Below are 17860 nucleotides of genomic sequence, written 5' to 3' on the forward strand. Positions count from 1 at the left end.
CACATAGACCAGTGGAACAGAGTAAAGAGCCCAGATATGGACCCTTAACACTATGGTCAAATAATCTTCAACAAAACAGGAAAAAACACACAGCAGAAAAAAGACAGTCTCTTCAATAAATGGTGTTGGGAAAACTGGGCAGCTATATGTAGAAGAATGAAACGTGGCCATTCTCTTACACTGTACACAAAGATAAACTCAAAATGGATAAAAGACCTCAACATGAGATAGGAATCCATCAGAATCCTACAGGAGAACATAGGCAGTAACCCCTTCGATATCAGCCATAGCAACTTCTTTCAAGATATGTCTCCAAAGGCAAAGGAAACAAAAGCAAAAATGAACTTTTGGGACTTCATCAAGATCAAAAGCAAAGGAAACAGTCAACAAAACAAAGGGGCAACCCACAGAATGGGAGAAGATATTTGCAAATGACAGTACAGACAAAAGGTTGATATCCAGGATCTATAAAGAACTTCTCAAACTCAACACACACAAAACAGATAATCATTTCAAAAAATGGGCAGAAGATATGAACAGACACTTCTCCAATGAAGACATACAAATGGCTATCAGACACACGAAAAAATGTTCCTCATCACTAGCCATCAGGGAGATTCAAATTAAAACCACATTGAGATACCACCTTACACCAGTTAGAATGGCCAAAATTAGCAAGACAGGAAACAACGTGTGTTGGAGAGGATGTGGAGAAAGGGGAACCCTCTTACACCGTTGGTGGGAATGCAAGTTGGTGCAGCCACTTTGGGGAACAGTGTGGAGATTCCATAAGAAATTAAAAATAGAGCTTCCCTATGACCTTGCAATTGCACTACTGGGTATTTACCCCAAAGATACAGATGGAGTGAAAAGAAGGGCCATCTGTACCCCAATGTTTATAGCAGCAATGGCCACAGTGCCAAACTGTGGAAAGAACCAAGATGCCCTTCAACGGACGAATGGATCAGGAAGATACGGTCTCTATACACTATGAAGTATTATGCCTCCATCAGAAAGGATGAATACCCAGCTTTTGTAGCAACATGGACGGGACTGGAAGAGATTATGCTGAGTGAAATAAGTCAAGCAGAGAGAGTCAATTATCATACGGTTTTGCTTATTTGTGGAGCATAACAAATAGCGTGAAGGACAAGGGGAGATGGAGAGAAGGGAGTTGGGGGAAATTGGAAGGGGAGGTGAACCATGAGAGACTATGGACTCTGAAAAACAATCTGAGGGTTTTGAAGGGGTAGGGGGTGGGAGGTCGGGGGAACCAGGTGGTGGGTATTAGGGAGGGCACGGATTGCATGGAGCACTGGGTGTGGTGCAAAAACAATGAATTCTATTATGCTGAAAAGAAATAAAAAAAAAAAACAAAAATAAAATTAAAAAAGATCAAAAGTTCTTAATATATATTTCTCCAAAGAAGATATACAAATGGCCAATAAACACATGAAAAGATGTACAACACCAATAGTCATAAAAGAAATGCAAATTAAACCCACAATGAGATACACTGTATTACACCCACTAGCATGCAATTAAAAAAGATAATGAAGTATTGGCAAGGATGTCGAGAAAATGGAACTCTCATACTCTGCTGGTGGGAATGTGCAATAGTGTATTCACTTTGAAAAACAGCCTGGCAGTTCTTCAAGAGGGTAAACAAAGTTTCCATATGACCCAACAATTCTACTCTTAGATATATACCCAGGAAGAATATGCTCACACAAAAACTTGTACGAAAATGTTCACAGCAGCGTTATTCATACCTATCAAAAAGTCCAACAACTGACAATAAATGGATAAGTACAATGTGGTATACCCATGCAATGGAATATTACTTGACCATAAAAAGAATGAAGTACTGTAAATGCTACAATAAGGATGAACTCTGTGAACAATATGCTAAGTAAAAAAAAGAAAGAAAGAGTCAGTCATGCAAGACCATTATGTTACATGAGTCCATGAATTTGAAATGTCCAGTACAGGTAAATCTATGGAGGCAGAAAGTAGTTGCTTGGGCTGAGGGGGAGGGGATTGGGAGGAGGGGGAGAAGAGTGACCGCTAATGGGTATGGAGTTCTTTGTGTGTATGTAGGATGGGTGATAAAAATGTCCTAAAATTGATTGTGGTGATAGCTGTAGAACTCAGACTATATTAAAAACCACTGACTGTACACTTTAAATAGATAAACTGCCTGGTATGTGAATTATATCTCAAAGTTTTTTTTAAAAAAAATTATCTAGTCTAACCACCTGAGTTCAATACCCTCACCTTCTGTAAGTGGAGGTCCTGACTTTGCTGAATACCATCAAACAGGAAATTCAGTAGTGCCCCCAGGAAGCTCATGCCACCTCTGAACAGCTCTGTTAGAATAGTATTCTTTATATTGAGTTAATGAGTGAGTAATGGGAAGAAGAAAGGAAATAAAATGTAGGGTTTCTAACAGCAACACTGACTGTGATGTGGCAAGAAATAGGGAAACGACTAATGAAAGAGCTTGTAGACTGGAATCAAAGAGGAGCCAAAAAGTGGAGGAATACTATTTTCAAAGATTAGAGAAGGAATTGAAGAGTAATGGAACAGATAGGCTAGGTGGTAAAAATAGGTTTTATATCACAGGAAAAATCTCAGCATTTTGTATTTCGTATAATATTTCACAGAATTCACTACTGAACAATTAGTGTGCCAGTCACAGAGATTAAAGTGATAAATAAAACAGAAGCGCCTGGGTGGTGCAGTCATTTAAGGGTCCGGCTCTTGGTTTTGGCTGTCATGATCTCAGGGTCTGGGATCGGGCCCCACCCACATCCTGCTCTGTGCTCAGCTTGAAGTCTGCTTGAGATTCTCTTTCCTTCTCCCTCTGCCCCTCCCAGTTGTGGGTACACGCTCTCTCCTCCTTCCCTAAAATAAACAAATCTTTTTAAAAAATGATAAAACAGTGCCCCTATCTTTAAATTAAAGGGTTTACAGATAAGCAATATAGTTCCAGCAACAAGGCAACTGTGCTTTAACCATCAAATCCAATAGTTTTTCCCCTCAGGTCTCACTCTTAAGACTTAACTGTAATACAAGAAAGTGATTATCACATACTACTCATTCAATAAAAATGGGATTAATCTGAATAAATCCTTGTCAAAGTCTCCGGCCTTGGGGTGCCTGGGTGGCTCAGCGAGTTAAAGCCTCTGCCTTTGGCCCAGGTCATGATCCCAGGACCCTGGGATCGAGCTCCGCATCGGGCTCTCTGCTCAGTGCAGAGCCTGCTTCTCTCTCTCTCTCTCTCTCTCTGCCTGCCTCTCTGCTACTTGTGCTGTCAAATAAATAAATAAAATCTTTAAAAAAAAAAAAAAAGTCTCCGGCCTTAATCTCAACGGCACACCACACTCCTGGGCTCTTCTTTTCCAACTGACTGGTCTTCCAACCTATTCTTTCTCAGTCTCATGCACAGGTTTTTCTTTAATCTTCTCCTTGAGATCTTTGTCTCAACATGTTTTCAAAGATTTTATTTATTTATTTGACAGAGATTACAAGTAGGCAGAGAGGCAGGCAGAGAGAAAGTGGGAAGCAGGCTCCCTGCCGAGCAGAGAGCCCTGGGATCATGACCTGAGCCAAAAGCAAAGGCTTTAACCCACTGAGCCACCCAGGCACCCCTGTCTCAACATGTTTTTTCTTCATCCTTTTTCCTTTGACAAATTCATTCATTCTCATGGATCCATTTTAAGTTCCCAAATGTACAGCTCTAGCTCTTTTTCCCCTCAAGCTTCTGTCTCTTATCTCTAAATTCCGTTAGTATATACATCCTTTTGTTGGGACTATCATGTCAAACCTAAAAATGAAACTCATTTCATCTTCTAAAACCTGCTTCCCTCCTGTGGTTTTGTGTGGTGTTTTTGTTTGTTTGTTTGATTGGTTGGCTGTTTGTTTCTTTTTTTTTAAGATTTTATTTATTTATTTGACAGACAGAGATCACAAGTAGGTAGAGAGGCAGGCAGAGAGAGGGGGGCGGGGGAAGCAAGCTCCCTGCTGAGCAGAGAGCCTGATGCGGGGCTCCATCCCAGGACCCTGGGACTATGACCTGAGCTGAAGGCAGAGGCCCAACCCACTGAGCAACCCAGGTACCCCAGGGCTGTTTTTGTTTTGTTTTGTTTTGTTTTTTAATAGAGTCATTCTCTCAGACCTTTAGGCTTAAGACCTATAACCTCTGCCACCTGTAACCAAGAAAATTCTTGGGATGGTAGGTTAGGGTCAGAATGGTCAATTTGGAAGAGATTTATTTTTCCTGTAAAGTTAACTGCCCTCAGCAGGGAACCATTTCAACTCTTGGATCTTAGTACCACATTTCTTAGAACTGAACCCAGAAATTTCAGAAATTCAATGGCTATAAAACATTTGGAAATAATTTTTTTAAAAAGAAATTTTTAACTAGACATCTCAAGTGAAATACTCCAAGTGTACAAAAAAGTATAAATGATAATGGATGAGCACTTATACACCTGCCTACCACAGAGATGTAACTGCAAGACATGTGTACTCTCAGAACATCAGCTTTATACTTTGTTAAGTATGTATTCACAAACTACATGTCCTGAGTTTTAAAACTTTATTATTATGAATGGACAGTAGTGACAGTCATATAGCAGTATGAACATACTGAATGTCGCTGAACTATAAACCTAATGGTTAAAATTATAAATTTATATTATGTATATTTTACATATCACAATTTTTTAAAAAGACCTTTATATTATATCATACTATACTCATTCTTCTGCAACTTCCTTTTCTGCCATTTTTCTGGGTGGGGATTAATACATGGCCCAGAAATGCAGCATGTTGATTTGCTATGTGTAGCTTCACAGTTCATTCACTCAAACTGCCATATAGCATCTCCTAGTATATTCATTATTACAGTTTATTCACCTCATCCCAAGCTGATGAATATTTAGGTTATTTTCTATTTCTCACTATTATAAATGTTCTACTTTATATCTACGTTACAAAGAGGATTTGTGGCTTTAAAAAAAATTGTGTGGCTCAGTTGGTTGGATGACTGCCTTCGGCTCGGGTCATGATCCCAGAGTCCCGGGATCGAGTCCCGCATCGGGCTCCCAGCTCCACGGGGAGTCTGCTTCTCTCTGACCTTCTCCTCGCTCATGTTCTCTCTCACTGTGTCTCTCTCAAATAAATAAATAAAATCTTAAAAACAAACAAACAAACAAACAGCTCAAGGGGGCACCTAGGAGGATGAGTCAGTTAAGCATCTGCCTTCCTCTCAAGTCATGATCCTGGAGTCCTGGGATCAAGCCCTATGTCAGGCTCCCTGCTCAGCAGGGAAATCTGCTTCTACCTCTCCCCCTGCTTCTCCCTCCACCCTACCCCTCCCTCTCTCTCTCAAATACATTAAACAACAACAACAACAAAAAAAAACCAAAGACAAAAACAAAACAAACCAGCTCAAGAGATCAGAGTATTAAAAGATATTAGAACATGAAAATTGAACTTTTCAAAATAGAAAACAGCTGTGTTCACTATCTGCATATGCACTTAAGTATTCTCTAAAATGGGACTTGACTAAATCCTAATTATTTATTGAACGTTTTCCCCCTATTTAGGTTTATTTAATTATTAAAATTTCACTTAGCATATCATTTAAGCTTGACTACAAACTTAATGTATTTTAAAGAGTGAAGCTCTACTTTCCCTTGTTAACAACCATCCTTATTGCTAAAAACAAAAACTCAAACTGTTAACAAAAAGGGCTTTCTGAAAGCCATCTGCAACATTTCATTCTTAAGACAAATCAATAAAGAACTGAATGTGTTTATGTTTGATTACCACAGTTTAAGAAAGATCCTTATGGGCCAATTCCTTAAGATACATAAGCTTCTCCCTAAATACTGTGGAAATAATTTTTTTTAAGATTTTATTTATTTATTTAACAGAGAGATCACAAGTAAGCAGAGGCAGGCCGGGGGGGGGGGCGGGGGGCGTGGAGAAAGCTCCCCGCAGAGCAGAGAGCCTGACAGGGGGCTCCATCCCAGGACCCTGAGATCATGACCTGAGCCAAAGGCAAAGGCTTAACCCACTGAGCCACCCAGGTGCCCCAAAACTGAGGAAATTCTAGAGACCAAATTTAATTCAGCATTACTTAAAGTGGAGCCTGGGACCACAGCTGACTGCATCAGTCTCCTCCAGGGGCCCCTCATCTTGTTACATTCTCCTTCTACCTCAAGCTGCGCTCTGCCCACCACAGCTTTGATATTTTCTGCTAGCTTAACCAGAACTTTTCTTCCTCTTTTACCAACCTCCCTACTCCCAAATCAAGCTACATACTCTTAGATACTTGTGTGTCTAAGTTGCTTAACACAGGGCTTAGTCCATATACCTTATGCATGTTAATTATTACTGTTTTGTTAGGAGTAACCTTCCTAAAGCATAATTCTAGTGGGTCTTGCCATTTCTCCCATCAAAAGCTTTCAGTGGTTCCTACTGAGGACAAGAGACTATTACACAGGAGGCAGTGAAGTGAGTAAAATCAGTGCTATCTTCTCAGAGTTATTAGTTAGGATACTGGCTGGGACTCCAACTATCTAAGGGGAGGTTAAATGAACCGTTTTTTTTTAAAGATTTTATTTTACTTTATTTTTATTTGAGAGAGAGAAAGAGAGAGAGAGCAAGTGAGCGTGCACGCATGAGCAGGGGGGAGGGGCAGAGAGAGAAGCAGACTCTCCTCTGAGCAGGGAGCCCAAAGCAGGCTCGATCCCAGGACTCTGGGATCATGATCTGAGCTGAAGGCAGATACTTAATGGACTGATCCACCCAGATGCCCCTACATGAGCCTTTCTAGAGCTCATCTGCATCATCTATAACTGGGGTTGTTAACAAGGATTGTAAAGGGTTATTAGAAGGATTACAGACTAGGGGACCCTGGCTCAGTCTGTTAAATGTCTGCCTTTGGCTGAGGTCCTGATCCCAGGGTCCTGGAACTGGGCTGCATGTCACGGTCTCTGCTCAGCGAGGAGCCTACTTCTCCCTCTGCCTGCCGCTCTGCCTCCTAGTGTTCATATGTGTGTGCAAGCACACTGCCCCTCTCTCTGTCAAGTAAATAAAATCTTTACCAAAAAAGTTTACAGATTATCATATACAATGCACCCTGCATGCACAGTGGGTATTTAACAAATTCTGGTTTTGCCTTCCTGGTAAACTAAATTCCTAAATAACTAAATTCTATAATCTGGTCCAAAAGTACATCTTCATATTTCTTTCACATTACATACTCCTGATTCAGCCTAACTAGACTTCTCGCCATGCTCTGAGCCTGCCTTGCCTTTTTCACCTCTAAGCCTTTGCTTTTTGCTAACTCTAGTGGTTGTGCTTTTTCTCTCCAACTCCACACATCTAAATCCAGCTTATCCTTCAGGGCCCAGGTCAAACACTGCCCACACCCCCTATGCTTTTTCTCATGTCACTCCCATGTACTTGGAACATACCCCTTGAACCTCTTTAATTGCACTTATTAGAACTGATCTTATTAAAAAGTTGTATTTATATGCCTTACAGCCTCTATTTGAATGGACTGAGAAACAGAAATAGATAAAATCTTCCACTAAGTACTATTTCCACCCAATTGTATTCAGCACCGACTAAAACCTATAAATCCTATTAGAGCCCCAGAAAAGATGCGTCTGACAACCAGAGCTGGCCTGGTACTATCAGCTAGGCCTTGGTGTTGATATGAACTGGCTTGGCACTCAGTTAGGTCTTGGTGTTCTCCTGTTAAATGCGAGCAATTTCAGATCAACATTAAAAAAAGCCATTCTAGGGACGCCTGGGTGGCTCAGTTGGCTGGACGACTGCCTTCGGCTCAGGCCGTGATCCCGGGACCGGGATCGAGTCCCGCATCAGGCTCCCATTTCCACGGGGAGTCTGCTTCTCTCTCTGACCTTCTCCTCGCTCATGCTCTCTCTCTCTCTCAAATAAATAAATAAATAATCTTTAAAAAAAAAAAAAAGCTATTCTATGACCACCATGGATCAAGACGAAAGAATCCATAATCTGCCTAAACAGAGACAAAACATAAATACTCTCCAAGCTAAAAAATATCAAATAGTCCCTATTCCTAGATAATGAGCGGCTGCTGCTTCATCGTGAATTATAGCTTCAGCCTTTCTCTAGTCTGTTCTCCCTTTAGATAAACTCTATTAAGATACCCAGCCACAGAATTTGCCTCACTTCCTGATGGGACCCAGAGCAAAGCCCCACATCCTTAAAATTTCTTCAAAATCACTCAACACATGCGCACATCCTATAATAAAGCTTTTCAAACAATCTTACTGCGATGTTGCATGCTTCCCTATGGTGTGCATTCTCCCTTGCTACGAGTAATAAATCCAACTTCTTTAATTATAGGCATTCTTTGTGTTCTGTGGCTGAAGAACAAACTATGAACTTCTTGAATAAAAGTCCAGTGTTTTCTCTGCACTTGGGCCCCCTACAGGGTATGCTCTGGGTCTTGCATGCTGTATACTTGCTGAATTGTTCTTAAAGACTTATACTGGGCCTGGTGGCATTTACTGGAATCTCAAGACCCAGCAAAGTTACTTTCAGGACTAAAAATAATTGTTTACTTCATTATGCTGAGTGGTTTTTAGCTATGAGAATAGAAAATGGCAGTCAGGGTGCCTGGTAAAGGTGCTTCACACCCACCACTATGCTCCAAACTCACTCCTCCAGAAGTTCCTGAACTTGAAAAAGTAACTAATTTACATGTATTCACAGGCTCTCAAATTGTCTCCTCCCCCAGGTACAGAAGTTGAGAGGAGGGGAACTACTTTGGCCAAAGAAAAAATTGGTTGATGAAATGAAAAGAGAACTGTAGGAGAAAGGAACCATGCCAACTCAGTATTTGTGGCAACAAAGTAGGGATTGTGTGGCACTAGGAAGGCAGAATTAAGTTCTGAAACCCTATGACATGAGACCCTAAGAGGAAAGCTCTTAAAATGTATTGCTGCTTGGGCATTTCAAAAATTGTCAAGCAGATAAGAAAGGCAGAGGGGGAAAAAGCAGATGTATAGGTAATTCTTCTAAAAGAACAGAGAAACATGAACAAAAAGACACATACGTGAATGAGTGACAAGACTTGGAAGAACCACATGAGGCCAAGGTTCAAAATAAATTAAGATTTACAAAAAGGCTAGCCAAAGCAAAAGGGGCATTTTAGAGCAAAAAAAGGCAATTTACCTGATGATAAAATATAATGCCGAGCAATTTACCTGATGATAAAACATAATGCCGAGGAAACAGAACTTCTGAACTTCTATTTTCCTTCTATATTCTCTATTAAAGGAGATACATTTTGAATTAAATGGAAGAGAATCAGCAATCCTAAAGACAAAAAGTTCCAGATGGGTGAGGAGGAAAAGTCCTTCCACCAAGTAATTTGTACCAAGACTAGAAAACCTGCAAGAAAGGTCATTAAACTAAAAGAAAATTTTAAGCAATTATGTTGATAGAAAGAGGTAATTTTAAAGAATGGAGTAGGTGACTACTGTTTCGGTTTGCAAAAGGTCTATGGTACACTTTTTACCTACAGAGAAGCGAGCACACTGTAGCTCTTGGACTAGAATCTAAAAAGGATTCTTCAGGAGATTGTGAGGAAGAAGGCAGAGTAGGAAGATCCTCAACTGAACCCGTGGATGCACAGGAAGATAACACTCTGATCTGTGTGACTAACTCTGAAAATGACCCAAAGACTGATGGAACAGTGCTTCCACATTTAATACTAGAGGGAACTGAAGACAAAGGCCACATCAAAAAAGGGCAGAGGAGCAGAGTTGAGATTGGGAAACAAACCCAGGTAAGACTAACCACAAATGGAAAGCATGGAAAAGTTAAGAGGGTCAGATCCCACACTAGGCTTTGGAGACCCACACTAGAAAGATGAATCCCCATTAACTTTGGCTTTGGGGGAAAAAATATCAGTGGAACTTAACTTCGCTTTTAAAATCAGCAGGGTTTAACTCTGGGTACTTTAAAAAATTAACTGGCTTACCTACAGGGAAACCGAAGGGAGACAGGAAACGGAGTCCTTGCCCTAAAGCATAATAAATAACTTGACTTTAAACACAGCATAGAAGCAACAGTTTGAAAGTGCCTGAGGTACAAGTGAAGGAGATGTATTTACTGTTCTGAGAAAATGTGCTGGAGGCGCAGGTATCTTCAGGAGACTCCCACAACAGAAGTGCTAGCAGGCGCCATTTCTCTTCCCTCCCCAAGCCCAGAGAGCCAGATACCTGCAAAAACAAGCACAAACACTCTCCACCTATTCTGCTAGCAACATGTGTGCAGCCCCACCTTCCCCTGCATGGCCTTGGCAGGCATCTCTCCAGAGCGGTTCCAGCCCCACCATACCTGAAAACAACCCCAGCAAGGACCAGTGCCACTCCACAGTGAATTCTGCACTGGGGAGAGTGCAAGTTAACCCCACACACCGGTGCCCCTGCAATTCCAACAAGCCAAGCCTTTTCACTGACCACAAAAGTAGAAGCCCCTGCCTTCTGGTGCGTCTGCAACTGTGACAAAGAGACCAAGCACAGAAATAGAGACTGACTGTGAACACTGCTCACCTATGTTCGAAAACAAAGTGAACAGCACAAAATGGACAGACCCAAGATGAGCAGCAATCAAAGAGAAAAAAGGGAGGGGGAGGCAGCTTAAGATTCTAATATACCAGAAGGTCAGCAAGTAAAATGCCAAAAATCTAAAGCAATCCTCAGGCTGCATTAAAAGAAGTACAGAGTTTTTAAAAGCAGAAGGGGGAGGGCAACAGGTTTGCTTCTCCATAAGTTAATGGGTTTCCACTTGCTATTATTTGCCTAGAGGGCTCTGTTAAGATACTTGGAACTACATCACATGAGGAATGGATGAACTCCTACACATGTCAACAGAGGAAAAAAGACTGAAGAAGGGGACATGATGCTAGTCTTCAAATTCCTGAACTCACCATCTTTCTCTTTTATCTAATTTCTTCCATTCCTACTTTGGTGAAGGGCATCACCATCTGTCTGTTCACCTAAGCCAATAACCCAAAACTAATCCAAAATGGCTCCCTCCCTCTCATCTTCAATTCTACTTAAAAATGGCTCTTGAGGGGCACCTGGGTAGCTCAGTCGGTTAAACGTCACACTCTTGATTTTGGCTCAGGTCATGAACTCAGGGTCGTGAGATCGAGCCCCAAGTTAGGCCTTGCACTTAGTGTGGGGTCTGCTTGAGACTGTCTCTCTCTCCATGCCCCTGCCCCCCCACTCATGCGCACACATGCACATGCACTCTCTCCCAAATAAATCTTTAAAGATGGCTCTTAAAAGAAACTGAAATTTCCGACATTAAATAAATTTTTAATCATAAAACATAAAAATAAAAACCAGAGAGATATTAAAAATAAAAATAGCTCTTAAAATTGTTCTCCTCCGGGGCACCTGGGTGGCTCAGTGGGTTAAGTCTTTGCCTTCGGCTCAGGTCATGATCTCAGGGTCCTGGGATGGAGCCCCCGCATTGGGCTCTCTGCACAGCGGGAAGCCTGCTTCCCTTTCTCTCTGCCTGCCTCTCTGTGTACTTGTGATCTCTCTCTCTGTCAAATAAATGAATAAAATGTTTAAAAAAAATTGTTCTCCTCCCTTTTACCCAATGGTGACAGCCTCCCCTGCTCTACTTCCTCCAGTACCTTATATCCCTTTGGGAATCTCTCTCAACTTCAGAGTGGTTAATCAGTAGTTAATCAGCATATTCTTTCTACCCCAAGCACTGCAAGTAACTTAAATTAAGTCACTAAAATGTATGGATAGGTTAGCAAAAACTACTTAGACAAGAGTAAGGTGGGAGTGAAGGAAGAGTTTAAAAGACATGCTCCTTGTCTGGACAATGGAAGGTGAGAGGTGATGTATGGTGCTGTTGCAACCATTGTTGCTATCCTGAGAGAGCAGGCAGAGGACAGAGCCAACTTGAGAAGGAACTTGGAAGTGAAATGCACACAGAAAATTAGAGCTGGAGCCCTGGTGGGACTGTGAATCTCTGGATCAAACAACACTAAAGGCCAGTTCTAACACATTCGCTTTTCACTGACACAAGCAATAACGCCCCTTTTTGTCTTAAGACAGCTAAAGTTGAATTTTTTGTCGTTTGTCCTGAGGATCCTAACTCATGAGCTCAACAGCACGGACTTAATGATACTCACGCGATCTCAACTGGAGTACTGCGACCATCTTCTCCTTAAAGAAATCCTCACAGTGCAGCTCCTAGAGCGCTGCCAGGATGTCCTTTCTAAAACCAGACTGGAGGTGTTTCTCTTCTACTTACAAACTTAAAATGGGCTCTTCCACCTTTGAAATAAAATCCAAACCCCTTAAGTATGACAGAAAAAAAAAAAAGTCCTCACAGTTTGGTCCCTGCTGACATCTCTGGTCTCATCTCTCATCAAAATGAAAAACTTTTCTTCTTCAAAGTACACCAGCAAGAAAGCGAAAACAACCCACTGAACGGGAAAAAATATTTGTTGTTTTTTTTTTGTTGTTGTTGTTTTGTTTTTTTTTAAGATTTTATTTATTTATTTGACAGAGAGAGATCACAAGTAGGCAGAGAGGCAGGTAGAGAGAGAGAGAGGAGGAAGCAGGCTCCCTGCTGAGCAGAGATCCCGATGCGGGACTCGATCCCGGGACGCGAGATCATGACCTGAGCCGAAGGCAGCGGCCTAACCCACTGAGCCACCCAGGTGCCCCTGTTTTTTTGTTTTTTTAAAGATTTTATTTATTTACTTGACAGACAGAGATCACAAGTAGGCAAAGAGAGAGAGGAGGAAGCAGGCTCCCCGCTGAGCAGAGAACCCGATGCGGGGCTTGATCCCAGGACCCTGGGATCATGACCTGAGCCGAAGGCAGAGGCTTTAACCCACTGAGCCACCCAGGCGCCCCGGGAAAAAATATTTGTAAATTATATATCTGCTAATAGATTTTTATCTAAAAAGCTCTTAAAACTCAACAATAAAAAGTAACCCAATTTAAAAATAGGCACAGGATCTGAATAAGGCATTTCTCCAAAGATGATATACAAATAGCCAATATACACACAAAAAGATGCTCAATGTCAAAGGTCATCAGGAAAATGCAAATAAAACCACAATGAGATATCATTTCACACCAACTAGATTGCATATGATCAAAAAAGGCAGACAATAAGCGTTGGCAAGATGTGGAGAAACTAGAATACTTCCCCCTTGCTGGCAGAAATGTTAAATGGTGCAGCCACCATGGCAAACAGTCTAGCAGTTCCTCAAAAGATTAAAAACAGAGTAATCATATGACCCAGAAATGTCACTCTTCATTCCAGCCACAGTAAAATGCTCATATTTCCAGAATGTATATCCCTAAAAAATATTAAAATATGTCTAAGTTTGTATTCAAATGTTAATAGCAGCATTATCTATAATAAAAAATATAAACAACCTGGGGTGCCTGGGTGGCTCAGTTGGTTAAGCTGCTGTCTTCAGCTCAGGTCATGATTTCAGGGTCCCAGAATCAAAGCCCACATCGGGCTCCTTGCTGACCGGGGAGCCTGCTTATCCCCTGCCTGCCATTCCCCCTGCTTGTGCTTGCTCTCTCCCCCTCTTTCTATCAAATAAATAAATAAAAATCTTAAATTTATGTCAAATAAATAAATAAATATATATATATATATTTATTTTTTTATATATACAAATACAACCCAAATGTCCATCAGCAGAGGAACGGATAAAAGTGGTATAGCCACATAATGGAATATTATCCAGCCATTTAAAAGTAATGAAGTAATGAAGTAACGGATAAAAGTGGTATAGCCACATAATGGAATATTATCCAGCCATTTAAAAGTAATGAAGTAATGAAGTAACGGATAAAAGTGGTATAGCCACATAATGGAATATTATCCAGCCATTTAAAAGTAATGAAGTCTGGCTGGCACATGTCTGTTAGGCTTAGATTGTGAGATCAATGCCCTGCATCGGGCTCCGCACGCAATGTGAAGTCTGCTTGGGTTTCTTTCTCCTTCTCCCTCTGCTCCTCCCCCTCACTCTCTCTAAAATAAACCTTAAAAAAATAATGAAGTATGTATACATGCTATGACATGGATGAACCTTAAAAACATGCTGAGCAAAAGAAGCTAGTCACAAAAGATCACATATTGTAGAATTCCATTTATATGAAATTTCCAGAACAGGAAAATTTATACTGATAGAAAGTAGATTAGTAGTTAACTAGGGCTGAAGCGGGGGTGGGGTGTGTTGGAGGGTGATGGCTAAAGAATGTGGGGATTTTAGCAGGGGGTGGGGTAGAAAAATGTTCAAACACTGATTGTGGTGATGGTTGCACAACTCTGAATACAACAAACCCCAATGAACTATACACTTTAAATGGGTGAACTGTATGTGAATTATATCTTAAGAAAGCTGATGGGGTGGGGAGGACTCTCCTGCTCTAGGACACCGGTAAAACTGACCATTCTAACCGTGACTCCTCACTGTTCCATGCAAGGACTTTGAGTACATGCAACTGACACTTATGCACTTATTTTTTTGTCTTTTTTCCTCTACTAAACTGTAATCCTCAAGAAGAGATTTAGCTCATTTTTCTTAGACTTCATGGTTATCTGTATACTGTGTATACACTATGTGAAAGAATACATCATAAGTATTTACTAAAAGACTGTCTTAAGGGCTATCATGTGGAAAAGGGACTGTACTTGTTTTACATATTCCAATAGGAAGAAAAGTTTCAAGAGTTTTCAAATAACTGGGGTTGTTTCTTTCTCTAAAACAAGGGTTTCAGGGTTCTGTGAATTCTCAGACTTGATACTCAAATTCTGAATATATGTGTAAGTAGTATGTGAATTTTTTTAGGGAGAAACGTTAACTTTCATCAGATTCTCAAAGGGATATATAAACTCAAAATGGTTAGGAATCACTGTTTTTAAAATGTCAGCAAACTGGGACAGGGATTTTAAGTAATTTATTTTTTATTGAAGTATAGTTGACATACGATGTTACCTTAGTTTCAAATGTATGACACAGTCCTTCTATAGCTCTATACATTATTGTGCTCACCATGAGTATAGCTACCAACTATCACAATATGATACTATGACAACATCACTGACTATACTCCCTATGTTGTACTTTCATCCACGTGACTTACTCATTTCAAAACTGGAAGCCTGTATCTCCCACTCCTCGTCACCCATTTTGTCCATTCCCCCACCACCCCTCCCATTTGGCAACCATCGGTTCTCTATATTTATGGGTCTATTTCTGGTTTTGTTTGTTCATTTATTTTTTAGATTCCATATATAAGTGAAATCATATAGTATTTGTCTTTTTCTGACTTATTTCACTCAGCGTAATACTCTCTAGGTCTCTCCTGCTCTAGGGCAGAGAGTATAGTTAGCAAAATTTCAGTTACTGAAATATATCATTCAGGAGAAGTTTTTTCTTGTTTTGTTTTTCTTTTTAATTTTTTAGAAGCATATAATGTATTATTAGCCCCAGGGGTACAGGTCTGTGAATTGCCACGTTTACACACTTCACAGCACTCACCATAGCACATACCCTCTACAATGTCCATAACCCCACCACCCTCTCCCTACCCCCTTCCCCCCAGCCCCCTCAGTTTGTTTTGTGGCATTAAGAGTCTCTTATGGTTTGTCTCAGGAGAAGTTTTTCCCTAGATTATATCCTTTGGTAACTAAGGCAAAAAGAATTCACAATATTAGTAGCTTCATAAACTTGAATTATTCACTTAAAAATATTTATCAACTGCCATTTTAGTCAAATGCTAAAGAAACAGTGGTAAAGGAGACCAAGCCACTGCCTTCACGAAACTTACATTCTAGAAGGTAGACACAGAAAAAGACTAAATAAGAACATTTCATATCATATAATAATTCCTTCAAGAAAGAAAATAGAACAACATGGAGGAACAAGGAAGAATGGGGGTCAAGTTATCTTAGCTACGGTTGGTAAGGAAAGTCTCTGAGAAGGTTACATTTGAGCAGAAACTTGAGTTATGAGAAGGTAGCTGAGGGAAGAACACTCCAGGAATAAGGAGAACAGAAAATGCAAAGATCCTAAGATGAGAACATCAAAAATCAGCTCTTAAATTCTCAAGGGAAGAACCATTTAATCTCTGTACAACATTCAGAAGAGTATCTCCCACTCACATTCAATAGAACTTACAACATAATTCAGCATAATGTAATTCAATTCAGTAAGATACTGTTTTAGAAAAATCTTTATTGCTCAAGATCATCATGAATTAATCTTCAAGGCAGACAAGGCAGTATCATTAGACAAAATTAGTGAAACCTCTGGGATTTTGTAATAAGGCAGATAGAAAAAAAAATAACGTGATTTTTTAGAAGTCTCTTCCAGGTAGATAGTTTTTACAAGTATAAAGTTTATCAAGCACATTCTCTCAAGAGAATTCTCGGTTCAATCTGTCCTCTACCCCTAGAGCTTAGTGCTTTGCATCTGCAGTATTTCTATGATGTACAAAAGAGTGGAATGACAGTCAGAGTGCAAAGATTACAGGGAAGTGGCTTTCAGTTCAAAAGGAGCTGTCCAATTATCGAAAGGCTGAACATTAGTGCAAGTGTTTGGAGACTAAAACCATCCTCAAGTGTATTACAGAGATAACCTACAGGAGAAAGTTATCAGTAGAACTTCAGGGGCTACAGAGAATTGTTCTAGTTCCTTCTCTCAGCCTGGACATCCATCCCTTTACACCTGTTATGTAAAAGCCCCTGAACGCGACCAAAAAGGTGGATTTGTAAACACCACATACACCATACCAATAACAAAGATTTAGCAAACACTTGAGGGGAATGTAGGAATTCTTTCGTCTCAGTAATTGAAGTTCGGATTAAAATCTTCAAGTTGTATTTAAAAAGGCACAAAGACAGCCTGAAGCGGCGCGCTGGAAGTACACAATGACTTCAGATTAACAATAGCAATGTCAGTTGACTTGTCTTACAAAAGCACAGCACAAGACACAAAACACACGGAAACCCCAGAGACAGGAGTCCAAGCGGGAGCCCTCCGAACTCAGAGCACTTGGACGGATGAGACAACTGAGTGAAGCCAGTGAGAGGAAGGGAGAAGGACTGAGAACAACGGGTGAGCGAGAGGCCACCTGGAGGGTGCCCAGGCACCCACGCCTGCATCCCCAGCCCTTCCTGCTGCAGAAGGTTGGGAGGGACCCGCCGCTGTCCGTTGAAGCTAAGGGGACCGCGGGGCTTGGCACTTCCCAAACACCGCCCGGTCCGCCCTCCCTAGCCCGCTCGGAGACCTCGAGCCCCTCTCCCTGGAGCAGCATTCTCCGTACATTCAGAGGGAGCTAGCCTCCACTTACCTTCCGGCACCGGCGGCGGCTGCTGCCGCTTTCCGCGGGATAGGAAGGCCTTGGGCAGCAGCAGCGACACGGCCAGGACGAGCCCCGAGGCCAGGGCCACCCTCTGCACAGTGGAGTACGCCATGGCCGCCGCCCTCGCCACAGGTGCAGACGCCAGCCGGAACCGGAACCGGAATCGCAGCGCCGGCGGCATCCTCCAACCGAACCCCGAGCTGCGCGGACGGCGACGCGCGAGGGACAAGTGCGCGAATCCCCTGCACGACCGTCCCCTATCTCCGTGCTCACACCCGCACCCTCGGGTCTGGGTCAGCTGGAAACCCCTCTCTCTCCGCACCCCGCGGTGCCATCTCCCCCTGCCCGGGGGCTGGTGGTAATGCCCTTCCTTTGTATCCCGCTGGCCGCCCTGCTCGCCGCCCGCCCCGACC

At 41.6% G+C, this 17860-nt stretch overlaps 1 protein-coding gene across 5 annotated transcripts in view; it reads right to left on the reverse strand.

Moving 5' to 3' along the window:
- The window catches only part of RIC3 (RIC3 acetylcholine receptor chaperone), a 62814-nt gene extending 45230 nt beyond the window's left edge, over positions 1 to 17584 (reverse strand). For 4 of the 5 annotated variants that reach the window (XM_044258770.1, XM_044258771.1, XM_044258773.1 and 1 more), the window contains exon 1: positions 17436 to 17565. In XM_044258770.1, the coding sequence (XP_044114705.1) occupies positions 17436 to 17559 (124 nt within the window). In that variant the 5' untranslated portion in view covers positions 17560 to 17565. Of the gene's footprint in view, positions 1 to 17435 lie in introns of all 5 variants that reach the window. The other variant, XM_044258769.1, reaches the window with a different exon arrangement.
- Positions 17585 to 17860: the final 276 nt, after the last annotated feature.

Source organism: Neovison vison, chromosome 7, assembly GCF_020171115.1.
Source record: "Neovison vison isolate M4711 chromosome 7, ASM_NN_V1, whole genome shotgun sequence".
Lineage (NCBI taxonomy): Eukaryota > Metazoa > Chordata > Mammalia > Carnivora > Mustelidae > Neogale > Neogale vison.